At 46.7% G+C, this 26,896-nt stretch overlaps 1 protein-coding gene across 1 annotated transcript; it reads left to right on the top strand.

Moving 5' to 3' along the window:
• Positions 1 to 855: 855 nt before the first annotated feature.
• LOC147034228 (inactive hydroxysteroid dehydrogenase-like protein 1) lies at positions 856 to 26,896 on the top strand. The gene is made up of 6 exons (XM_085878937.1): positions 856 to 1,097; positions 11,305 to 11,410; positions 11,756 to 11,959; positions 12,573 to 12,814; positions 21,545 to 21,781; positions 26,234 to 26,896. Exons 1-6 carry the CDS (start codon positions 990 to 992, stop codon positions 26,279 to 26,281), a joined length of 945 nt encoding a protein of 314 aa, XP_085735063.1. The 5' UTR covers positions 856 to 989; the 3' UTR covers positions 26,282 to 26,896.

The following is a 26,896-nucleotide window of genomic DNA, read 5'->3' as shown; positions in this document are numbered from 1 at the left end:
ACTCAAAAATAACTCGTAGCGCTCACACAAAATTCCCATTAGATAGAAGGAAGGATTCTAACTATAAACACATACTTATTGAAATCACTGAACTATGGGGACTGTGGCTGTTTGTGTGCACAAGGTTTCCAAATCGGTAACGATACATCACTTCTAGCTTCTTATTGAACGTGTGATACCCGCATTCACGCTTACCAGCTAGTGCGACCTCTCAGACTGGACGAACCAGTCAACCTCTAGTGGTGAGTCGAAGTCCATAACTCGATTCTCTACATGTTTGTAGCTGGGTCGACATTTAAACCCAAGATAGTCAGCTTAAAGGTGAGTTTGGGTACTTGTTGTCGAGGCCATCCTCACCTCACCACTCATCCCGAAGTACGCACCATCCCCACAACTTTCTGTTGAATCGATTTATTTTTGTACACTTGGGTTGGAGATCATGGAAAAGGATTTGAGGTAATTTGAAGAGGTATAGGGGAGATTGTAGATTGGAAATCCGTAATGTTATTAAAAATTAGAACACTGTATAATCTTACTTTTTGTTCATGATGGCATTCGTGTCCAATTTCTATTTGTACTGAACGGCACCGTACTTAATAGTGATGCAACGTAAGAGGCCGCTTAGCTCGCTATTTTGAGGGTGAATCATGAAGGGCGTGCGTGATGACGCGATGACGTACTGACGCGATGACTGACGTACTGACGTGAAGACGACTTTCCATAGGTGGTTGTTGTGAAAAACAACAAACAATGATCGGTACAATTTTTAATTCAAATAACGTCTCTGTAATGTGAAATATATCTGCGCAGGATCTTGCTAAGTATTAGGAAGAAGACCTGGCAGCCTTTGTCGGGGTAAATTCGCCCTTCCCGCTGACCTCATCCTCATGTGCTGTGGTAATATTTAGAAGTTTCTCGGGTTCGTTGACCGAAGACACTCGGCTCGGTGCCCACCCCTTCTGACCTCGCGGCCTAAACCCCCGCCCGCCATGGCAGTCGTGGACTCATTTAATCTGCTACAGAAGGGGATATCCCGAAGTTACCTCATGCACTCCGAACCACTGGTTCTTCTCGGAACTTTCTACGCAGCCAAGCAGGTTGGGCCACCGACGTAGACCGAGGTTTCGAGAGATTTCTTGGTTCTGAGATGTACATTTGATTCTTCGACTTCGCCAAGAGGGGGCGCTGTATCGTAGAGCATGCTGTCATAACGGAGATGTTTTTTTTTTAAAGCCGGCTGTCTTGTGTGACTCACGGTGCTCATTGTACGATTCGTCGTTTTCTTTTCAAGTCGGGAACGTCGTCCGTTCCAATAAAATGATGTACGGTAATTGCCTGTGAATAATGGTTGATAAACGTCGTTTGGAGTCGTCGTAATCGAAGTGAAAAACAAGGACAAATGTGTCCAAGAGCCGCGTCCTAAAGGTTTTGTCTTCACCAGAAGAATAAGAAGAAGAAAAACAAGGACAAATGTGTCCAAGAGCCGCGTCCTAAAGATTTTGTTGGCTAAAAAATTTTTTTTTTTTAAATAAAAAAAAAAACAACAACAACTTCCGCTATTTCGTCACGTGCCTTGATTAAGCCAATAGCGAAACCCGTCATAATGTATTTACGAAATAAATAATGTATTTATGAAATTACAATACGATAAATGGAATAATCTTTAAATAGTAACGTGAACTTTTCGAAACTTTAAAGCAAATGTCCGAATATATTTAAAAGTTGCTGATAGACGCTCTTAAAAGGCACCGTCTATGTGAGGATGTGTACATGTGGTAAGTATTTAAGGCGATCCGGATCTGGTATATACAAGAGCTGAGTCCAACAGATTAAGGTTTTGTCTTCATAATAATAAGAACTAGAACTGGCACTTTTAGAGCACATACCTTCGCCGCCAATACTTTTTTTGTTCTTGGTATGAGTGTGGGGAACTGGTTTCATATGAATGGTCTTATGGCACAAACCACATATCTGTAATGTCATGACCCCCCCCCGACTTTCGGGGGCTACGGACTAAACAACAATCAACTCACGTCGTTTTGGCGAGTCTTCACTCGCAAGCTCGGTGAATACAACGTTTCAACAAGAGAAGGTAATCTCGTTTGATGCTGGTTTCATGCAAATCGAATAAGAATTGACTGAGTTATGCCGAAAACCGCATATTTTTCAAGGGCGTGACCCCCCCCCCCCCGACATTTTACCCCAACCGGTGACATGTGTTTTGACGTCATTGTGTCACAAGATTGAGCATTAAATTCTGAACATTTTGGTGCTGGGTTCATGTAAAGCGGACAAGAATTGACCGCGTTATGACAAAAACCGCATATTTTTCAAGGTCGTGACCCCCCAGACCTTTGACCCCTAACCGGTAACAAGAGTATGGGCGTCATTGTGTCATATTGCATATCACAAGATGAAGCGTTGAATTCTGAACATTTTGGCGTTAGTTGCATGCAAATTGAATAAAAATTGACCGTGTTATCGTAAAAAGACGATTTTGACCTTTTCGTGACCTTGACCTTTGACCCGAACGATCCCAAAATCTAATCGAATGCTTCCTGGCTAATAACCAATCATCCCACCAAATTTCATGCAATTCGGTTTAATACTTTTTGAGTTATACGAATCACAAGATTACAAATAAATAAATAAATAAATAAATAAATACACGCTGACCAAAACATAACCTTTCGCAGAATGCGAAGGTAATAATAATAATAATAATAAGAAGAAGAAGAAGAAGAATAAGAACAACGCCGAGCTCTCTTAGAGCCACGTCTCCGCATATCAAATTGGACTCTTCTTCCCTTCCGAACATCTTGTTAACAAAGTGATTGTGTGTGTTGTCGACGTAAGAGGCAATGAACGACCTCAAAGTTGAGTTTCGTTTGTTTCCCTTCTTAACTGGGAATATACGACTTTCCAAATGACGTCATCCACCCCAGAATGCTCCCCGAGCAACGGTGGCGTTCGGGGAACCAAAAGTATATTCTGTGCCAAATAAGGATCGTTACCTCAAATGGCTCACAAAGCTCATAAAATAAGCTCAAAATACTTGGAAAAATACTTGAGAGACGATGCGTACATCATTACCAAGTAACAGTAACTAACTCTTTGGCAAAGGACATCTTCTCGACGTGAAAACGCACACAGCTTGTGCCAGTTATATTTATAACTAGAACGGGCACTCGGTGGAGCGCATACCTTCGCCGCCGCAACTTTTTTCCAGGCACATTTGAAAAACGTCATTTTAAAACGTCCATGACGTCACAACCGTCAGTCCGATTGACGTCAAATTTGGTGTGTAACCTCCTTGAAGGTAGTCCAACAAAATGGAATGATAAACACTGAAAAATTAAAAAGTTGAAAAATGACGTCATCTTTTGACGTCATTTTGATGCACTTCCGGGGACGTCACGTCCAATCGGGGACTACCATTCTGAAAGCTCGTAATTCACTGAACGTTTTAACGTTGGTTTCATGTCAATAGCTCTATTAGATCTGAAGCTATGCCTACAAGTATATTTTGATCTTGAGTATGACCTTGACCTTGACTACAGAGTTAATTGGCAAAACCTGTACATCAATAAACAGATATTTTGGTACTGATCCTAATGCCTGGATTTGGGAGACTTTGCTTGATAAATTATATAGATATTTGAATGTAAAATATCAGGACATTTTCGCCACAATTGAAAAACGTCATGTTCAAACGTCAATGAGGTCATAACGGTCAGTCCGATCGAAGTCAAATTTGGTGTGTGACGTCCTTAAGGTAAGTCCTACAAAACGGTATGATCAAAACTGATGAGATCGAAAATTGAAAATTTACGTCATCTTGGTGTTTCCATTCTTGCTCTGTGGATGTGAGACTTGGACTCTGACCAGGGATCTGAGACGGAGACTTCACTCCTTTGGTAGCAGGTCTCTTCGGAGAATCCTTGGCTGTTGCTGTTCTGGAATTTGTGTCCACCGAGCGGCTGCTGAGATATACTCAATTGAGGTTTGTTACCTCCATAGTCCGTGAGCGTCAGCTGCGGCTGCATGGACATCGGGCTCGTTTTGCTGATGCTGATCCTGCTCACCAGATTCTTTCAGCGAGGGAGCCTCGTGAGTGGAGGAGGCCAATTGGCCAACCACGTGCCTCGTGGTTGCAGCAGATTGATCAACATCTCAAGGACATGGGGATGGGCTTGGCATCTGCCTGGGGGATGGCCAGACGGAGGCCCTTGGAGTGCCGGCAGAAGGTGGACGCAGTGATGCGCTGCTCCAGCGTATGCTCCCATACCTGACCTAACCTGACATGAGAATGCCTCCTTCACAGTGAGATAATTTTCCTCAGTCAGAGCATACACAGAGACCAGGGCAATGACACCCAAGCAGTGATGAATCCTCAGTCCCATAATACGCTCGTTGACCAGTTACCTCAATTATCATGGGAGCCCCTCTACCAGTCAGTTGGGATGATGCCTGTGTTTCAGGCAGAGCACAGAACTGCATGCAATGACACGAGTGCAGCATTTCCACCAGCCTTGAGAAGTTCAGCATGGATACCACAGATCCCAGGAGCTTTACTCCATTTCAACCGGTTTACCGCAGCCTGTGTTTCCACAAACGAAGGTGGACCACAGTTGATTGGAGGGTCAGCAATAGGGATTGTAATACCCTGACATCCAACTCGACAGCTGGTGGATAAGCCTGGTACAACCGCTCAAAGTAAATGGCCCAGCGGCTCTTCACTTCGGACTCCTCTGTCAAGAGCCTACCTCCCTCTGCTATAACTGCAGAACACCGAGGGACGGGCTTGGACGAACGCAATGCATGAATTCCCCTGTAAACAGGACGAGAATCACTTGACCACAGATGCTGCTTTACCCCCTCACAGATTCCTCACACATATGCCTCCTTGTCCACTCTTGATGCACGTGCAGTTTTCTGCCTCAGCTCCCTGAATAGCTCAGCTCTGCCATTCAGCCTGGCCCTGCGACTCTGGGCAATGGTATCCAGTGTCCCTTGAGAGACAAAATTCTTCTTCGCCCTCCGGTGAGTTCCAAGACATCGACAGGCACCATCAAGGGCAGTGGTTTTGAAGGCACTCCACAACTCCTCAGGAACCCCCAAAGCACCCAGACCCCCCACATCTCCACTCAGCCTGTTCGCAAACTCCTCAGCTCCCCTCTCATCCTTGAGCTTGCCAACATCCAGCCTAGGCTGGGATGGTACCATTCTCCTGGATTTAAAGTGCAACTTAAGAGTTGCTACAACAAGCCAGTGGTCAGTATTTAGGAACTGAGCACTCCGGTAGACCCTGCAGTTCTGGATCATCCTCCAGCGATCATCAACGAGGACATGGTCAATCTCCTTTGCCACACCACCAGCATTGGAATACCAAGTCCAGCGATGAGCTTGTTGGCACTGAAGCCATGAACCAGCCACCCACATTCTATGACTTCTTGCAAAGTCAAGGAACTTAGTGCTATTCTGGTTCATAGTTCCTGACCCATGGGGACCAACACGCATCTCATAACCATCCCTATCAGTTCCAGTCGATGCATTGATATCCCCCAAGACTAGAAATGTATCTCGCCTGGGGCACTGATCATCCAGAGACTTGAGCGTGGCATTGAATGTGTCCCTCATGGTGAGATCACTCGCCTCAGTCTGAGCGTATACAGACACCAGGGAAATAACACCGAAGGAGTGACGAATCCTTCGTCTCAATACCCTCGTTGACCAGTGTTACCTCCATTATCATTGGAGTCAGCTTATTGGACACAGCTGTAGCAACTCCTTTGGCATGGTAACCATCAGAGCGACCAGTCCAATAGTAGGTGTAACTGTGCTGTGTCGCGTGATTGGGGTTTCGTATATCATTCCTCGCCCGCTAGGGGTGGCAGGAGTGTACTTCTGGTCGCGCAATAAAGCGGAGTTGATGCTGGCGCACGTGCTTCTTGCGTCCCACTGCACCTCGTACACTCTAGTTGGCTGACGAGGATGGTTGAATACGGACTTGTGCCCGTTTTCGTCGGAGACGACTTCGAATTGTTTTCGGAACAATTGGAATGCTATTTCCACGCGAATGATGTGGTCGACGAGAGTAAACAGAAGTCGATCTTGCTCGCTTCGCTTTCGGCGGAGCATTATCGACTACTGAGTGATTTGGTGACACCGAACAGGCCCCGGGATGACGAGCTGTCGTTTCGGGACATTGTGCAGAAGATGAAGGCACACATGGCGCCGGAGAAGTCATTACAGCTCGCTCGATACCAGTTCGATCGCCTCTCGAAAGGAGCAGAGGAACGCGTCGCTGATTTTGTGGCGCGGATTAAGCGTTCTTCCGTAGCATGCAAGTTCACGGCGGGGGAGCGGCCAACTCGGCTCAGAGATCGTTTTATTGCTGGTTTACAAGATGCGAAGATGGTTTCAGCGGTTTTACGGCTAAAGGGTGAAGCCATTACATTCGACTCGGCGGTCAGCACGGCTACAGCGGTCGAGCAGACTCGCGGGGATGTTCGAGCCATCACCGGCCACGTGGGGACGCGAGCACCCCGGGACGCACGCACGACCTTCGATGCGGGTCGGACGTCGCCGCGCGACCGTGCGGCGGGGTGACCCCGCGGACATGCTTGGGATGTGGAGGTCGACACCTGCATCGTGCATGCCCGTGTAAAGGCAACGTGTGTTTGAATTGTCACAAGGTGGGTCATTTGGCGCGTGTGCCGTGGGGCGCCGGCCACCGTTAAGGTCGTGGACGGCGATGTGCGAGACGACTCGGGGCGGAACCAGCGGCCGTTGATGGACCTGTTTTCAATTGGCCCGGCGGCGGCGCGCCCGATGACGGTGGAAGTCTAAGTGAACAAAACGCCGATCACGTTCCAGGTCGATACGGGAGCAGCGGTGTCGCTCATCGGCGAACAGACCGCGCGTAGACTCAACGGCTTGAAGCTTATCAGGTCAAACCTCATGCTGTTCACGTACACCCGCGAGAAGATAACGCCAGTCAGGATGGCAGACGTGTCTGTGCGGTACCAAGGCCAGGTCGCCACGCTTCGGGTGTACATCGTGCGGGGGAGGGGACCGTCTCTCCTCGGCCGAGATTGGCTGGCCCGCATCAGGCTAGACTGGGCCGCAGTTCACCTTGTGCAACCCGTGCCGAGCCAGTGGGAGGATCAGTTGGAGGAGATTCTTCAAAGACATCAAGGGTTGTTTAGCGACGACCTTGGGAAACTCAAGGGCATGGAGGCAAAACTCTTCTTGAAGGAGGGGGTGGTTCCTCGGTTTTGTAAACCACGTCCGGTGCCGTATGCCCTGCGGGACAAGGTCAAGGGTGAACTGGATAGGCTGGAGGCCTGTGGAGTGATCGAACGGTTGTCGTGCTCAGATTGGGCCACCCCGGTTGTCACGGTGCTGAAACGGAATGGAGACGTCCGATTGTGCGGGGACTTCAAATCCACGGTTAACCCGGGGCTCAGCGTGGAGCAATATCCATTGTCGTCAATCGATGAAATATATGCGCGATTGGCGGGGAGCCGATACTTCACGAAGCTAGACCTGCGTGATGCATATTTTCACCTGCCGATGGATCCCGGGAGTAGCGAGCTTTTGACAATCAACACGTGTCAAGGACTCTATCGATATACCAAACTCTGTTTTGGGATTGCTTCGGCCCCAGCCTTGTGGCAGAAAGCCATGGATCAGGTTGGCATTGGCCTGCCCGCTCAGACCTACCTGGACGATGTGCTCATTGCGGGGAAAACGGCGGACGAGCATCTTGCGAACATTGCCCAAGTGCTGACAAAGCTCGAAGCGTGCGGCCTGCGCTTGAACAGGGACAAGTGCGCGTTCTTCAAGCAGCGCTTGGAATACCTCGGGCACATCATCACGCCGGAGGGGCTGTTGAAAGGTCCTCGGAAGGTGGAGGCGATTCAGCACATGCCACCGCCTCGCGACAAGACGCAGCTGCGCTCGTTCATTGGTATGGCCCAGTATTAACAAAGGTTCGTGCGCGGGCTCAGCTCACAACTTGCGCCGTTAACATGGTTGCTCAGGAAGGACGAGCGCTGGGCTTGGGGGCCTGCACACCAGGCGTCGTTCGACCGCGTCAAGCGGCTGCTCACAGAGGATATGGTCCTCGTGCACTACGAGCCTGTGCGTCCACTCCTATTGGCATGCGACCGCTCTGCATATGGCATCGGGGCAGTGCTCTCCCACAGGATGGACGATGGTTCCGAGCGGCCTGTTTGTTTTGCATCCCGGACCCTGTCCACAGCAGAGCGCGGATATGCCCAGATTGAGCGTGAGGCTCTCAGCCTCGTCTGGGGTGTGCGGAGGTTTCATCAATACCTGCTGGGGCGGCATTTCACTTTGCAGACGGATCACAAACCACTTCAATTCATCCTGAGACCTGAACGCAGGGTGCCGGTGGTAGCGGCCGAGCGAATACAGCGGTGGTGTCTGTTTCTGGGTGCTTACGATTATGATATTCAGTTCCGAAGCACCGAGAAGCATGCTAACTGTGACGGGCTCTCACGCTTGCCGTGTGCGGAGGGTCCAGCTGCGTCTGAGTTGGCCGACCGGGTCGATGTGTTCGCGCTGGGCCAGATCCAAAGCGGGCCGGTCACGGCCAGGCAGGTCGTGGTGGAATCGGCTCGTGATCCGGTGTTTGCCCGTGTCGTCCAGGCGATTTCTACGGGGAATTGGAGCGATCTGCCTTCGACACCGGCATTTCAACCTTTCACGTCACGCGCATCGGAGCTGTCGTTGGTCCAACGGTGCGTAATGTGGGGAATGAGGACGGTGATTCCACCGTGGTTCAGGCAGCGGTGTTTGGAAGAACTGCATGTCAGTCACCTTGGCATCGTGAAGACCAAGAGTCTTGCTCGTAGCCTGTTGTGGTGGCCGGGGTTGGACAAAGACATTGAGCAGTTGGTTAAGCGTTGCGCCACGTGCCAGACAGATGATGATAACCCGCGTCGAGCTTCGGGTCTTTGGCCTGCGCAAGACCGAGCCTGGCAGAGGGTCCATGTAGATTTTGCGGGACCGGTTAATGGCAAAATGTTTTTGATTGTGATCGATGCATTCTCTAAATGGCCAGAGGTTGTAGTAATGCAGCATACATCAGCAAACATTACAGTGGAGAATGTTTTTCTCCATTACATTTTTGCTCCATTACAGGAACGCAGTTCATCCTGTCACGGGTGATTCGCCTGCCATTCGTCTCTATGGACGGGCATTGCGGTCCAGACTGGATTTGCTGCGACCTGGAGGGTCGGGGAGTGGGGCGATGTTGCATCCGACGCGGCTGCGCGGCTTCGATGTGGGACAGCGGGTAATGGTGCGCGATTATTTCCACGGTTCCAAATGGGTGCCGGCGGTGGTCTCTGTGTTGCTGGGGCGGGCGAATTGCATGGTGCGGACTGATGGTAGGGATGTGTGGAAGCGGCACGTGGACCAAATGCATGATCGCTGTTCAGCGTCAGCCCCCCACACCTCCCCGGGCCGAACGATGTGGGACCCCCACCGGTAATGTCGCCGGAACCTGACGTTGTATCGCCGGGGTTGGTTGGGCCGACGCCCAGGGGGTCTTCGCCTGATGCCGTCCTACCCGGGGACGTCGGGCAGGCTGGGCGGTCGGGGGTGGTTGGTGTTGCCGAAGGTGGGAGTCCGGCAAGGGTGTCACCTCGACCGAGCCGGGAGGCGTCTGAGCCTGGACTGTCTGGCGGCGCTGCCCGTCCGAAGCGGGTCAGGGTGCGGCCGCGGTACTTGGAGGATTATGAGTGTTGATGGGTTTCAGGTGGTCATGTTGTGATTGTCCTTTCATCGTGTGACGGGTCATTTTACGAGGGGAGGAGTGTGCTGTGTCACGTGATTGGGTTTTCGTATATCATGCCTCACCCGCTAGGGGTGGCAGGAGTGTACTTCTGGTCGCGCAATAAAGCGGAGTTGATGCTGGCGCGCGTGCTTCTTGCGTCCCACTGCACCTCGTACACCCTCGTTGACCAGTGTTACCTCAATTATCATTGGAGTCAGCTTATTGGACACAGCTATAGCAACTCCTTTGGCATGGTAACCATCAGAGCGACCAGACCAATAGTAGGTGTAACCACCCGCCATGATCTCGCCACAATCCGGTCTCCGAACCTCAGAGAGTGCTGCAATACCGATGTCCAAACGCTTGAGCTCAGATGATGACAGAGACAGGTGATCATCCTCTTTTCAAGATGGGACATTCCAGGCACCCACCCGAAGGGACTGCCTCAGGTTAACCCTTGGAGTACGCTGTCTGGTGGACGACACCTCAGCATCACCCCGACACACTCTCCCGCAATCTGACCCGGGAATGTTTCCCCCGTGGTTTCCCTTCTATCATCAAAGATTGGTGGTCCTGAAAGCTTTGCCCCAATCGCGTCATCCGATGAGTTTCCCTGCGATGCGAAGCTGCACAGGAGGTACTCCCACGGAGTGGGTTTTCAGATTTTTTTTTAATGCTTCTGGAATGTTTTGCGGAATGAAGGGTTTTACGGTGGCCGGAGTGCAAATCTTGCCACCAAACTCCGAATAAGAAGTCACCCAACTGCAGGAGGACGCCCACAGACACAGTTGGGCACTGGATATGGATGGCTGTTTGCTCACAAGGAGCTCCTACGCCCTTTGACAGGTTTTGTTCTTCATCCTGCTGGGTGTCCATATCCAAACACCCTCCTCACCAATAAACCTGGCCGGGGAGACGGTTTAGTCACCGACAACCCGACCATGGAACAGGTTCATGCAGGTTTACATGGTACCTGTAGCAAGTCACAGATCTTGTCTGACCTGACCTGACAATAGGGACCCTTAGTCCTCCTGTTAAGTTTGGTTGATATTGGACAAGTAACAACCGAGTGTATCGCGGTAAAAAATAGACAGACAGACAACAATTTGTGTGTTTTTGTGATTATTTGAATCACAGATTTTGCGCCAGTAACGGCAAGTTAAAAGTGATCGGCACGCAGAACCAAGTCACTGAAAACACACACACAGCGCGTGCGCAAAAGGTCTCGTTCCAATCCATATGTCATTTTGAAAGTCACGTATTGCTTTGAAATTGTCCTCCTGACCATTGCCAACAGGCGGTGCTGTATCTCAGAGTATGCCGGCCTTTGCATCAGGATGTATGGTGATGAAAGGGGAGTGTCTATAGTATATAATTTAATGTACAAGATTACAAAGGGTAAAATGTGGTACACACACACACACACACACACGCACAACATCATGATGAGTGAACTAAACTCGTGTTCAATATACCAATGCTGTGTGCCTCAGGCTTTGTGGTTACTTCGATGTGCATTTGGTCTAACTCGAAACCTGGTGACACTCCTTAAGCCACATCATCTTCCATCGCAATATGGAGAATGGGCCGTGGTTTGCGGTATGTCAAGTCAGTAGAACCATACTATCCCCTTTTCCCTTCTGTTCTATCACGTTCCCTTCTCATGGCCGACAATGTAGGCACCAGGCCTTAAAGTGTACAAGAGAATGTTTCGATATTTAGTTTTTCTAAAAATTTCTGAAGACCAAAAGCAGACTGTGAAGAGTGCATGGTGATTGATATCTTGACTTTGTTAGTCTGATCCTGAATCGAATCGAGCTTGCAACATGCACAATAGGGACTGTCTACACCGTGAACATGTCGATGCAATCGATGTCCATGAAGGGGTGCCATTCCTGTCTTTATCTATAAGGTGTTTATATAATTTGTGTTTGTACGGGGCAGGTATTCATGATGGGGACCTGGGCCAGGCATATGCCCGTGAACTTGCTTTACGAGGATTTTCCGTGGCATTGATTGGTAAAGATCGACAGCATCTGGAGTTGGTGGCTGACATGATTGAACAATCGTCGAAGGTGAAGACCCTGGTTGTGGTGACCAGTGGGGGCTCAGGATGTGTAGACCGGTGTGCAATTTCACACAATTTTGGTAAGTATTAACTTGTAATTATACCCACACTTTTTGAAAAAGGACGGGGGGTGGGGGAGGTTATTGTAATCGGCTCCGTCTGTCTGTCTGTCTGCCTGTCCGTCTGTCACACTATCTCCTCCTAAACGGTTGTGCAGAAATTCACCAAACTTGGTAGTTATGATCATCACATGGCATGAAGGTGCAAGAACAGTATCATCTTTGGCCCCGCCCCTGGGGTGGGATCAAAAATACAATTACGGGCACATTTTAAATGAAACTTTGTGTATGCAGTAAACATTGGGGGGACACGTGAAATATGCAACAATTTTTTGGGGGATTTGACCCCTGGTTCATGCCCCAGGGGGTGGGGACTTGGAGTTGCAGGGGTCAAAATGGAGGAAAAATTTTTTTTAACTCAAAATTTTATATTGGGTCATTCCTGATGGAACCTTTTGCCATCTTTCAACTTTGCTTTCTTTCGGTGGCAAGCGTAGGGATATGCGATGGCACACCATGAACTTCACTCCTGTTGAATATTTATCATTCTGACATTGCCAAAATCTGCTTTTGTCGATGATGAACAATCCTAACCAAACTTTATCAACTATGCCTTCTTTCCTTCACCTCAAAGACGAGATGGACATTGGGGTGTTTGTCTGGCTGCTTCCTCCGCACAAGCCTATGCAGCCAATGACTTGTCGGGTGCAGGAGATGACGGCTTCCATGTGGCGAGACACGTGGTGGTTGTTGGGATCTGAGCCTCTGATTGAACTGGTGTTACCAGCCATGATTGAGCGTGGACGGGGTGGCATCGTACTGGTTATACCCCCAAACTACCTACTCGGTGATGACCCAAGGCTCTCAGCCGATAAGGTACTGGCACAATATTCGTTTGGGCAAATTGAAAAAACGTTTCCTCACCAACCTCACAATTTGTCACTTTCATAAATGGTGGGAAACGGGACTGAGACATATAATCTACTGTTTTCATTCATTCTTCCGGAAGGCTGGTGTTGGTTTAATGGTTAAGGTGGCTGGCTTAGGATCTTAGGGTCCTGAGTTCGAGGCCCTGTCGGCTGTTAACACCAGGTGGGGTCGACTCAGCCTGTCATTCTCTGAGGTCGACAAAATAAGTACCAGTGTATTGGTGACAGAGGGCACTGCATCAGCAGCACAGCCGTTCCCCCAGAAAATTATGCAACTGGAAGCCACAGGCTGCACACAAAATAATAATAACAATAATCAGAATTCATTCTTCAATCATCTCTTTGCCATCTGGTTATACCTCTTTATCTGCTCCATTGAAGTTATTACCTCCACCACCAAAGTTGAAGGAGGTTATGTTTTAATCCCTCTCTGTCTGTCTGGCTGTCTGGCTGTCTGTTTGTCTGTGTGCAGGATATCTCAAAAACTTGTAGACGGATCCAGATGAAATTTGGTAGGCAGGTTCGGTGTGTGACACAGACAAACTGATTAGATTTTGGTGAAGATCCGGATCAGGATCCGACTACTGGAATTTTTAAAGTGATTCTTCACCAATGAGAGATAAGGCTAAAAACGATATATAGCACGATATCTCAAAAATGTATTGGGTCCAATATGTACTTGTGAATCAGGCATTATGTAGCGGAGGTATGTGCTCGACCGAGTGCCCTTCTAATTCCACATGATTTGCAGCACGGAAACGGTGCACGCTGCGTGAAGCATTTTTGTACGTCTGATCATCGGCAAAATGCAGAAATTTGAGGCACGACGTCTGATCATCCACACGTAACAATTACCTACAATCGCATGTTTTTATTAGGCCTTGTTCCTGATGAGCTGACAGGAAAGCCAATAGGTATGCACGCTGGCCTTTGAGTTGTCTAGCCTGGGTTCAAATATCAACCCAGTACTAAACTGTCATCCCAGTGTTTCGCAGGCAGGACAAAGCATCAATGTGTGCCATTCCTTGAATAGCCGTTAAACTGGGCGTCCTGACTGCCGGCATTAGGTGATGGACATTGAAGATTCCACTGTGTTCTTTGTGAAGTGGCGGTGAGCTATTGCCAGCATCTTGAGCAAATTCCAAATTCCTGTCGTGACTTCCTCTGTCGGAGTGGCGACCCGTCCAGGATTGGAATCCGAGCAAAGAAACTGCTTTGGCAGAACCGATGTTCAGAGCCTTTCCCTAACGTGCCGATGAAAACGTGCCATGGGGTTTGCAGCCTTGCTCGCTTACCAAGTGACTATCAGGGACCCGCGGAACGAAAACCCTCCTTTTATTTGGGTGGTGTATGGGCAATGATGCACTGCCTCGCATGCTCCCGGAAGTTTATGTTTACTGCTACCAACGCAGAGTTAATTTTAATCATCCGCACACTCATTGCCAAAAATAATGTTATGAATTTGTTTTATGTTACCAGAGATCAGTTGTTGAAGTGAAAATAAATGATAAAGTGCAAAATGAAAGTGACAATGAGGAAAAAAATAATGTTTTATACATTTCACTAAAACAAACGGTGCAAATTAGTGTTCCAGGGGCATCACATTTGTTTCCATAGACATCATTATGCTTTGTGATGGTGAAAAATAATGATAATCAGTAAAAAAAAATAAACCAATGTCACCCGCAGGGTGACCCGTATCTTGCCAAAAGGTGACCACGTGTGACTTCTTTAAGGTCACACTGAGGTGAACAGAGCTGCTATCCACCAGGAGCGACTCCTTGAGGAATATCTGCCTCCGAGAGATTCCGATGACAATCGTTCTACGGAGTAACCATGAAAAATATGCGTTTGCCTCATAACGTCACCAAATGACATCATAATGTCTCAAGCTTGACATATCTAGAAAGCACTCATCGAGGTGTTCAATTTGAGGTCCTACACGATATGGTTCCTAAAACTTGAAAATTTGACCTTGGGGTCAAATATGTTTGACCTTTGCACTTACTATGAAGGTCAAGGCCAATCGCCACCAAAAATTAATCGGCTGAGTGCCAGACCATGAACTATATTCCCATGAAGTTTGAAGACGATCAAATCAAAATTACTCAAAAATAAGGGTTTCGTCGACTCCCCTGCTTTGCGACAAAGTGACCTTGACCTTTGACCTTGACCTTCAAAATTTTATGCGCTAAAAGGGACCTCCTATAGGCCTCTGATATGCGAAGTTACAAAAATTTCCAATGATAACTGTACTCTGCAGAGTGATTTATATGTGATTATAGACCAAAAAATAAAAATAAAAAAAACAAAAACATATGAAGGTCAAGGCCAATCGCCACCAAAAATTAATCAGCTGAGCGCCAGCCCATGAACTATATTCCCATGAAGTTTGAAGACGATCCGATCAAAATTACTCAAAAAATAAGGGTTTCGTCGACTCCCCTGATTTGTGCCAAAGTGACCTTGACCTTTGACCTTGACCTTCAAAATTTTGTGCACTGAAAGGGACCTCTATAGGCCTCTGATATGCGAAGTTACAAAAATTTCCGATGATAACTGTGCTCTGCAGAATTTTTTATACGTGATTACAGACAAACAAAAAAAAAAACAAAAAAAAAAACATACAAGCTGACTAATATATCTTGGAAAACTTCGTTTTGGCAAGATAAAAACATAGAAGCTGACTAACATATCTTGCAAAACTTCGTTTTGGCAAGATAAAAACAAGAAAACGTTTTATTTCAGTGGCAGATGGAGGCTTCCCCTTCGATCCACAATGAAAGGAGGGATGTGGGGCACGTTTTATTAAAGTGGCAGATCGAGGGGAGGGCAGAGGGAATGGGGGCCACGTTTATTTATGTGATGGCTTCAAGGAAAAAGAAAGGGGGATGTGGTCCTCTGGTAATTAAATATTTAAGTACTAGTGCGGGCCCGTAGGTGCTTTCCCAATAGGTGAGTGCCATTATGTGCAGCCCTCTCTCGCCTCCTCTCTCTCGCCTCCTCTCTCTCGCTCCACCTCTCTCGCCCCCCTCTCTCGCCCCCCTCTCTCTCCCCCCCTCTCTTGCCCCCTCTCTCTCCCCTCTCTCTCCCCCCTCTCTTGCCCCCCTCTCTCCCCCATCGTCTCGCCCCTCCTCTCTCTCCCTCTCTCACCCCCTCTCTCACCCCTAGTCTCACCCCTCCTCTATTCCCCCTCTCTCTCCCCCTCTTTCTCCCTCCTCTTTCTCCCCCTCTCTCTCCCCCTCTTTCTCCCCCCTCTCTCTCTCCCCCTCTCTCACCCCTCCTCTCTCCCCTCCTCTCTCGCTCCTCTCTCTCTCTCTCGCTCCTCTCTCTCGCCCCTCTCTCTCGCCCCTCTCTCTCGCCCCTCTCTCTCGCCCCTCTCTCTCGCCCCTCTCTCTCGCTCCTCTCTCTCGTCCCCACTCCCACCCCCTCTCTCTCACACCACCTCTCCCGTCCCCCTCTCTCACTCTCTCTCTTGCCCCTCTCTCTCGCCCCCTCTCCCGTCCCCTCTCTCGCTCTCTCTCTCTCGCCCCTCTCTCTCGCCCCCACTCACACCCCTCCTCTCACACTCCCTCTCCCGTCCCCCTCTCTCGCTCTCTCTCCCCCTCTCTTGCCCCCCTCTCCCCCTAGTCTCGCCCTTCCTCTCTCGCCCTTCCTCTCTCGCCCTTCCTCTCTCGCCCTTCCTCTCTCCCCCCTCCTCTCTCGCCCCTCTCTCTCTCGTCCCCCCTCTCCCGTCCCCCTCTCTCGCAGATATTGGTCGACAGATAAATGGCCGTAACTTGGGAACCGCTCGTCCGATTAATATCAAACCTCGAAAAGGCACATCCGCGGGTCCCCAGCAATATTCCTGGCAAGTTTCAATCATACCGGACCGTCATTCGTGCAAAAAACAAACAAACAAAAAAACATTAATAAACATTAATTGTGACGTCATTCGTGATGTCATAGCACCGTGTCTTGTCATTGGTCGACAGATAAATGGCCGTAACTTGGGAACTGCTTATCCGATTAATATCAAACCTTGAAAAGGCACATCCGCGGGTCCCCAGAAATAGTCCTGGCAAGTTTCAATCAGATCGGAACGTCAATCGTGCAAAAAATTTAAATAAATAATAATAAATAAATGAACATTAATTGTGACGTCATTCGTGATGTCATAGCACCGTGTCTTGTCATTGGTCGACAGATACATGGCCGTAACTTGGGAACTGCTCGTCCGATCGATATCAAACCTCAAAAAGACACATCCGTGGGTCCCCGGCAATATTCCTGGCAAGTTTCAATCCGATCGGACCGGTGATCGTCTGGTTATTAATAATTTAGGAAAAAATTGGCATGATAAGGTGAGAAGGTGGAATGACACCTTCAGCTGCCATATATACACCTTTTCAACACTGAAAAAGCAGTAAAATGGCCGTAACTTGGGAACCGTTCGTCCGATCGATATCAAACCTCAAAAAGACACATCCGCGGGTCCCCAGGAAATATTCCTTGCAAGTTTCAATGAGATCGGACCGGCGGTCGTCGAGAAACGGCGGTCACAGACAGACAGACAGACAGACAGACAGACAGATACACACAGAGATTGCTGGAATTATAGATAGACTAGTGCGGGCCCGTAGGTGCGTGCCAGTATGTGCAGCTTCGTTCCTTCGCTCTCGTAAACGACGACTGGATTGGGGCATTGTTTCAATTAGATCGGACCAACCGTATCATAAATGGCCATAACTTGGGAAACACCTGGGAAACATACTCAGGTCCCCAGAGTCAATTGTGATGTCATATCAAACGAAGAAGAAGAATTGTGACGCCACCTCTCTCTCGCCTCCTCTCTCTCGCCTCCTCTCTCTCGCCCCCTCTCTCGCCCCCCTCGTCTTGCCCCTCCTCTCTCCCACCTCCTCTCTCGCCGCCTCCTCTCTCCCCCTCTCTTGAATTGTGACGCCCCCTCTCTCTCACCCCTCCTCTCTCCCCCTCCTCTCTCGCCCCTCTCTGTAAATGTATTCACAAATGTCTACCAAGCACAACAATTAACTCAAACCTTGGGAAAAAAACAGCTTTCAAACCTTGGGATTAATTAATAATTTGAACAATTAATTCGAACCTTGGGAAAAAACAGCTTTCAAACCTTGGGAAACACTTGGGAAACTGATGAAGAACGATATCAAACCTTGAAAAGGCACATACTCAGATCCCCAGCGTCGATTGTGATGTCATACCAAACGAAGAAGAAGAATTGTGAGGTCAATCTGGCAAAAAGAAATAAACATTAATTGTGACGTCATAGCACCGTGTCTTGTCATTGGTCGACAGATAAATGGCCGTAACTTGGGAACCGCTCGTCCGATTAATATCAAACCTCGAAAAGGCACATCCACGGGTCCCCAGCAATATTCCTGGCAAGTTTCAATCAGATCGGACCGGCGGTCGTCGGGAAATGGCGGTCGCATACAGACAGACAGACAGACAGACACACACGCAGAGATTGCTGGAATTATAGATAGATGTCTGTGTTTGTTGTCATGAACTACAATAGGTTTTGTTTACTGAGCTGAATTAGTTCATTTTAAGTTTTAACAAAACATTTTCTTGGGAGCTAATAACCCCCCAAATTTCACTCTGGATCTACTCCTGGGTTTATTCGATATCAATAGAAACAACGTTTTGGGTTAGTTGGCCTGCAGCATGTGCAGTCCCTCTCCTTATCCGGAATTCATTCTGCTTGGCAAAGATGCGCAGATCGAGTGGGTCTCTGACTCCACTTGCTGCAACGTACAGCTGTCTGTGTGTAAATACACTGGTTGGAAGCAGGACTCCACACCGCTGCAGGTTCTGACATTGGCTTTTGTTGATTGTCATCGCAAAGGCCAGCCTGACCGGAAACTGTCGTCGGCGGTGTTGGAAAGGAAGATCTGTGTTAGATGGAGAAAGAAGAATTCTCGGAATAAGGAGAATAGGCCTGCCACGCTCACCACTGAGCATCCGCGTTTCAAGAAGACGATCAGTGACCTTGGTTAAGATGTAACTTGTTCCATTTGAGTGGCCATTGCGAAGATTGAGATTTTGCAACAGCATGATGGGAACGTTGACCTTTAGGGACATCTCGTGCAGTGGCACACATTAAAGATTTATTGACTGAAGAAACTCAGGTGAATAAAGGGGAGATAGGTTTTTATCGGCTCAAGAATTGACACTTTTGACGCTGAAAGTGTCACCCGGAAAGTGGTCAATGGTCTTACTGTTGAGAAGATCAACCATGTTATTCATTGTGGTTAAAATCGCACATAAAGCCAACCACTCTGAATTTGTATGATTGGACGGTTCTTCAAGTCAGGCATACACAAGGCTAATGGCGTCATCTTCTGAGTTCACACAAAGAGCAGGTGGTAATGCAATTAGATAATCGTAAAGGTTACCCTCCCCAGAAGGCAGACGCCCGTCACCCAGTTGTAACAACCAATTAGCATAATGATAGAGTCGTCTTCGACTTCCTTCATTTGCACCATCACGTCAATTGAGCGAGCACGAGCATGCTTGCTCTTAAAGTTAGCATCGTGCAATGTCGCTACAATGGAGAGTTTGTCATGCAGGCGTTGACGATCTCCCCGCCCCCCAACTTCCAACTCTCTCTCACCTCCCCCCCCAAACCTCCAACTCTCTCACCCCCTCCCACCCAACCTCCAACTCTCTCACCCCCACCCCCAACCTCCAACTCTCTCACCCCCACCCCAACCTCCAACCCTCTCACCAACCCCCATCAACCTCCAACTATTTCTCCTCCCACCCCCACCCAACGTCCAACTCTCTCACCCCCCCCACAACCTCCAACTCTCTCACCCTCTCCAACCTCCAACTCTTTCTCCCCCTACCCCAAACCTCCAACTCTTTACCCTCCCCTCCAACCTCCAACTCTTTCTCCCCCCCAACCTCCAAATCTTTCTCTCCCCCCAACCTCCAAATCAAATCTTTCTCTCCCCCCAACCTCCAACTCTTCCCCCCAATATATTAAACTTTTTCTCTCCCCTCCCCAACCTCCAACTCTTTCTCCCCCTCCAACCTCCAACTCTTTCTCCCCCTACCCCAAACCTCCAACTCTTTACCCTCCCCCACAACCTCCAACTCTTTCTCCCCCCACAACCTCCAAATCTTTCTCTCCCCCCAACCTCCAAATCAAATCTTTCTCTCCCCCCAACCTCCAAATCTCTCTCCCCCCAACTTCAAACTCTTCCCCCCCCCCCCCAATATTAAACTTTTTCTCCCCCCTCACAATCTCCAACTTTCTCTCCCCCTGCGCAACCTCCGACTCTCTTTCCCTCCCTCCTTGCAACCTCCAACTCTCTACCCCCCCTCCCCCAACCTCCAACTATCTCCCCCTACCCCCAACCTCCTTCTGTCCTTCCCCTCCTCAACCTGCAAATCTCTCATGCAGGCGTTGACTACCCTACACCAACTTTCTTCTTCACCCCCAAATTTTCTCCCCTGCACTTGATCTGGAGCATTTGAAATGGCTCGTTATTTGATTTGATGTACTGTACTATCTGCAGAGTGTTGGTGCTGCTGAAGCAGTTTCTTGGCAAGGGTTATACTGGGTAGTTTGCCTTTGCCTTCCCAACGTTGTTTGTCTGTCCTCGAACCTTTTAAATGCTGAGCGTCAATTAAGGAAGCAGCATGTACCATCTTTAAGTCTTTGGGATGACTCGGCCAGTGTTTGAACCACCGACTTCCTTGATGCAGAGCGGATATGATAACCATTACACCACTGAGTCTGATTGGCTCATTATTGCGACTCTTTGATTTCTAACCATTCAATACAAAGTGCCATTAATAAAATCAAATGAAAGATTGTGAATTGCTATCCTTGCATATTTGCTGACCATCGCAATACTTTTTTTTATATAATGTAAACTCTCTCTCACCTCACCCCCCAAACCTCCAACTCTCTCACCCCCCCCCCCCCCACCTCCAACTCTCTCACCCCCCACCCCCAACCTCCAACTTTTTATATGATGTAAACATTCTAAAGGCTGTTGCTGAGTCGTTCTATTTTTTATTGTGCAATGTTTCATTGTGGATGGTCACTCTTTACATCGAGGATAGACAAACATCAGTCCTTTAGATGAAGCAACATTTCAACTGTCATTAACATTAGGCAATCCCCTCACCACATCTCCATTGGACAGAGACCACATTGACCAAAGCCAAGTGATCCTGTGACCTTCGAGAAAGGAATTTCAGACTTTGTCCTTGTAAAGATCCAATCGCTACTTTTAGTTAAAGGAGTGTTTTTAACTTGTACAAGGTGATGAGAGTGTCTTTTGCATACGGTTGTGTGCTCCTCATTGCGCCCACTCCCATTAACATCACCAGGATGGCTGCTTGTAATTGGACATCATTTTGTGTGGATTAAACCGAGCAAGAGCCTGTCACTGACTTTGGACTATGTCACAACTACTTTACTTATGCCATTTCATTACGTCGTAAAATTGAAAAACCTTCCTTACTAAGCATTGTTTCTTTATATACAGTATACCAAAATCAGCTATGTCGTTCTGTGTATTGTCTTAACAACAAGGATATTAAACCTGTTTGTTGTTTTACTTATAATCACAATGGCTGAAGCTTGCACAGCCAGCAAGATCGTCACTTCATTGTCCTAATTGTGTTTCATTTCAAACCACAGGCGTTTTTGGAATGTTACAGCCGAGGCCTTCGCCTCGGCCTGGCTCCGCTCGGCTTGTTTGTTCAACTCCTCACACCACTACGTCTCGCTTCACCCGTCGCAAACCTCGTCGGCTTTCATTATGCGATAGATCAGCCGTCGCTGTTTACTCCAACGCCGGAAACCTACGCAAATCATGCTGTGTGGACCCTCGGTGTTCTTCCTTGCACTGCTGGATACTGGCCTCACTCCCTGCAGGTAAGCCGAATCACAAGATCAGTTTGAGAGAATGTAAAACAAAAGCCATCCTGCAGTTTATGTGCTTATGCAAATTGTATGCTCCATATGTTGGTGTATTTATGAGCACATGTAACAAAAAACGGGGCATTTACATCTGATCTATGCATAACAAAATGATTTGGTATAGTGTAGATTTTAAGTTGAATAGTCTTTTTGATTAATTTTTACAAAATAGCTACAAAGAAAATAACGATATAAAATGCTAATTTTCTCTATCGTTATCAAAAGTTATCTCATAAATGGAAAAACTGATTGCTTCACAATCACTGCTGCAGTTACAGTGCAAACATGCAGGCACAATGACCCTTCGGTCCTGGGTAAAAGGTCGACTCGTCTTTTACGTTAATTGGGACATGTTGGGACATGGTCGTATCCATCCATCCATCCATCCATCCATTGGGACCATACTCTGTGCAGAGCATCGGTGCTGCATAAGCAGTCTCCTTAGCTATTGGGCACAATCCTGGACGGGTCGCCACCCCAACACAGATGGTCGTATGGCGTTCGTTATTTAACTTGCATGTATTATGCACATCGTATGTCAGATAGTTCTTTCTCTATCGAGTGCAGCCTGTGGCTGCTGGTTGCATCATTGGTTGGGATGCGGCTATGCCGCTGATGCAGTGTCCCCCTTACCAGTGCACTGGTACTCATTTTTGCTGACCTCAGAAGGATGACAGGCTGAGTCAACCTCCTGGTGTATTAATTCAGCGGCCCAACGGGGATTGAACTCAGGACCCTAGGATCCCAAGCCACCACCCTAACCACTAAGCCAACACCAGGCTTTAGTGCAGGGGCATATGTTGAGATACATGATCATGTTTGTAAACTATGTTAATTTATGTTGTAAGGTTTTTTTTTTGTGACTACAGGAGTATATTGATATTGAAAAATCTTGGTGGCAATTTTTTTATGCATGTTTAGTGTGATTTTTTCCAGAAAATACGAGATGACCGTGATCGTGTTATAACAAAAATTTATTTTTTCAAACCTAAATTATAAGTATGTCATATAGCACCTTAAAATGACCGGTGAGATGAACAGAGTAATTTTGGAAGGAAATTATCATGCTACTTATCTTATATAAATTGTTATATATTTTAAAATATGGAAAATATAGTGTATTTTCAAATTTATTGAAGAAAATCGGTGCAGGCCGCTTGGCCAACTTAAGTGTTATATTTTATATTATTTCAGAGTTCATCATTATAGTTCATCATCACTGTCATCTGAATAAGAGGCTGCTGATTGTTGAGTGTTCTCACAGATGTCATCAGATGCCTCACAAGTGCACATCTCTGTACATACAACATTTGCTCGCTTACAGGAACAACGTGCCGTTCTGCACATTTGTTTGACACATTTGCACCTCACAACTTCCAGCACAGCTTTTGGTGCAGGTGGTAGATGGGTTATCACTGGCCTGTATAGGTTGTTCTCTAATGTCCAACCATATTCTGATGGTTCTGGTAGTTTTGGTTTGGCTATTTCATCATGGTACCACACCATAGCCTGATAATGAGCTCGCTTGATGTGTTGTTCCAGTGCTCCTTTTGTAGGTGGCAATTTCTTGGATTCTGCAAATGAGTTCACATTCTTGGGTATATGTGTCACTTGCCTTTGGGTTTTCACTTCATACATTATGTTCTGTGCAATGTTGATGGTTGCTCTATTAATGTGGTTTGCACGTTCATCAGCCAAGGACATGGATGGCTCTTCTAACACCCATCGGAGCAGTGCTGTCAAGGATGCTGGGACGTTTTCATCTCTACTACCACTGTTAAGTGATCCGTCAAAGACCCATGGCGTTTCTCTGCCACGAAGAATGTCCTTTCGAAGAGTATTCGCACATTCAAAAATGCTTTTCATGTTCTGTTTCATACTTCGGGAGTCAATTTCCTTTCTGATGGCAGAATCTTTCATAGTCTTGGAGCATAACATTTCAGATTGTCTCGCACTGGGATGTGAGAATTCAACATTTTCAAGGTGTGTCTTGATCAGATCTTTAACATGTTTATTCTGAATCAATTTTCCTCCTACCACTCCATGCATTCTGCGGATGCCAATGTAGGTGTTGGTGACATCATTCATTGAAACAATGTTGCCAGAATGAAGTACATTTTTCAATACATTGAAGAACTCGATGTCGGCAAGAATAGTCCTTTGGTTCTGATCCACTTGGTGAGGATTCAACGTTTGTTGCTGTGGTTGACGCTGTACATGTTTCACGTCGCAGGGGAGATGATATTTTACATCTATGGCCCGAGCGTCATTTGGTGATATGGTTTGTAATCGAACCTTCCATTCATCATTATCACTGATTTGGACAGCGTCGTAGATTTTTTTCCAACGTCAAATGAACACACTTCATGCAATTTTTTTGTCGTTCCATCTCTACTACAGAATATACATTGCATCTTGTTACGTGAGACTGATGATGATCGGGTGAATGGCTTCGTCCCTTTTGTGGCATCTGAACACGGTGAGTTATCATCACATTTTGATGCTTGGGAAGATGACAGACGGCCTACTGGAGATGATAGCAGAATGGCAGAATCTTTGGTGGCTGTACTTTTCTGAAATCGCATCTTCGCACGATCAATTTTGAGCTTATGGACAGTCTCTTGAAAGCACTCCCTGTGCCAAGACGCCCATATGATTAAAGATCTGATGCATCAACACCCCAGAGTCTGCTGCTCAATGGTAGATAACCAGGATCACCATTCCCTGCACGCTCATGAACACTGTCCAGGAACTTGTCATATAAGGTGGGATTGGCAACCAGTTGTCCACCTGGAACTTGACACATCAGACATATTGCATAGTTTGTCTCTGAAGTTACACGAGGATGCTTGGAATGAGGTTTGTCCATTTTGATTTCAGAGAGATGCTTCAATTTTTATAATTAGTGGTCTGGTACAGCATATGTAAGTACATCTGAAATAAACAGAAGCAATAAAGGTAAAGCAAACTTGTTAACCAAATGCACATAATGATTGTATTGGCATGACTGTGTGATTTATGCACGAGTATTATGATTAATATAACTGCGATGTCATCCACTCTCTGAAAGACAAAGAAAATTGTGAATCTTATGCACAAAATTATTGTTAGGGAATTAATATATAGTTTATGTAGCTGCAATGTTGTCTACTTTCTAAAAAAATGAATAATCAGCAAATAGTAAGATCATAATTAATTAATTAATTAATTAATTAATTATCTGCTAAGTTGTATTTAAAAATATCCAATCAAATAACTCTTCTGAAATGGGATTCCTCATGATCAACAACTGTAATTTATTACAACAAATAGACTGTGTTGTTATCTTAACTAATTTTGCATATATATATACATATATACATATATGCCAATTAGTTGAATTTCATGATTTAGAGGTGGCCATCTTGGATTTTACAGTACCATTTAATTAAACTATGGTATGTATAAATTCTGACATTTTCATTGTATACCATGGTCCACACCGATCATTTTGAGGTGCTACATGACATGGTTCATCAAAGATATAAAAAAAATCACGTCAAAAATTTTGCTGAATCGGTCAATTATATGTTCTGATGTATATACCTGAAAAAAATGTAGTCAAATATCTCTAAAAAAATTGGCACCAAAGATTTTCTTGTTCAGTGGGACATTCTGAGTCAGAAAAACTTTGGTGCCACAAATTAACGTAATTTGCCAACATGCAAACATCTGCCCCTGTACTACTTGTCAGATAGTTAATCCCGTCTTTTTCTGATGGCAAGATAAGCTTCTTGGGTTTGTTGTGTAAATAACCCGACTCTGTGGTGTAATGGTTAGAGCATCCACTCTGAGTCTGAGAGGACGATGGTTCAAAGTCATACCAAAGACTTAAAAAAAGAAAAATATGTGCTGCTTCTTTGCTTGACGTTCAGCATTTAAAAGGTGAAGAGCACGGACAATCTTCATAGGTTGGCATCCATTGGGGGGGGGGGAGGGAGGTGACGCGCTGAGTGCGGTGAGAAAATGCGCAGCCACTGTTGTGATGCCGCTGGTACTCAGAGTACCCTGGGGAGTGACTGCATTCCCCCCAAGCTCAGTGGCTGTGTTTGTCTCGTCAACTGTCTTATATGGAGTTGCGTGCATGCTTGTGGCAGCTACAATACAAGTCCGAGATCATGTTTAAAAAAAATGTAGTACAATGAAAATTGTTATTACAACTGTATATGTAGTATAAGGAAAGATGAATATAAATCCTGAAAAAGTGATTAAAATTTTTTTTTTTTAATTCTGGTTGGGGGGGTGAGGGTTGAAGCAGTCAATTTTACAATCAGGACTATTAATGAATGTAATAAAACCTTTCCTATTTTCTTGCTCACCTCTTCATTTCACTGTACTACCCACGCCCCAACCTCACCATTCCTTCAGCTCATGCTCTCTCGATGGCTTCCAAAATGGTTTTGCTCATTCTTCTGAGAGACATCGCCACTGGATAATAGGAGAGACCAGCACCCAAACGGGACAATGCACACTCACCATGTGATTTTTCTCTGGTGGTTTTCATCTCGAATGGAACTAATCTAGCTCAAGCCTTAATAGTATTTAAAAAGTAATGTGCAAGTTCATCACAATGGCAGTACACGTCGATGTTGTCAAAAGGCAAAAACACATGATTACGTAAATTCATTGTCAGCACTTGATTATGAATGAGCGCACTTCATCTACAAGAACCCAACGACACGTTCAAGAGAGGGGCGAAGGTGAGTTTGTAAGGGTAGCAACTGTTATTTGCACAAGTAAGGAAACACAGAAGGAGAAGTAAAGGTTGGAACAGGAAGTGAGAATGTAACATTGTAATAAGGTGTGGAGGGAAGCCAGAAAAGTTACATGAATTCCAGGAGGCCTTTTGTATCATTTGTGTCTCAGAGAAAATGAAACTTGAGTAGAAGGGTGAACTGAAACAGGAGAATGGAGACTGTCATGTTTGCCAATTACAATTGTTGAGCCTTCAACATATCTTCGATACTTAGTTGCAATTTTGTGATTCGAATCAATAAAATAGACCACATTAAATGGTCCTTTGAATGTGAA

This window comes from Eptatretus burgeri, chromosome 1 (genome assembly GCF_056783735.1).
Source record: "Eptatretus burgeri isolate ZD-2024b chromosome 1, Ebu_testis_v1, whole genome shotgun sequence".
Classification (NCBI taxonomy): Eukaryota; Metazoa; Chordata; class Myxini; order Myxiniformes; family Myxinidae; genus Eptatretus; species Eptatretus burgeri.
This window is presented reverse-complemented; position numbering and strand designations above follow the sequence as displayed.

What these genes read in the sequence shown, in the direction of transcription:
- LOC147034228 (XM_085878937.1), top strand. Translation starts at nt 990, where the DNA reads ATGGCAGTCGTGGACTCATTTAATCTGCTACAGAAGGGGATATCCCGA. An exon ending in AGAATGGGCCGTGGTTTGCG is followed by an intron (nt 11,411 to 11,755) that starts GTATGTCAAGTC and finishes TGTACGGGGCAG; the next exon opens with GTATTCATGATGGGGACCTG. An exon ending in CAAGGCTCTCAGCCGATAAG is followed by an intron (nt 12,815 to 21,544) that starts GTACTGGCACAA and finishes TTCAAACCACAG; the next exon opens with GCGTTTTTGGAATGTTACAG.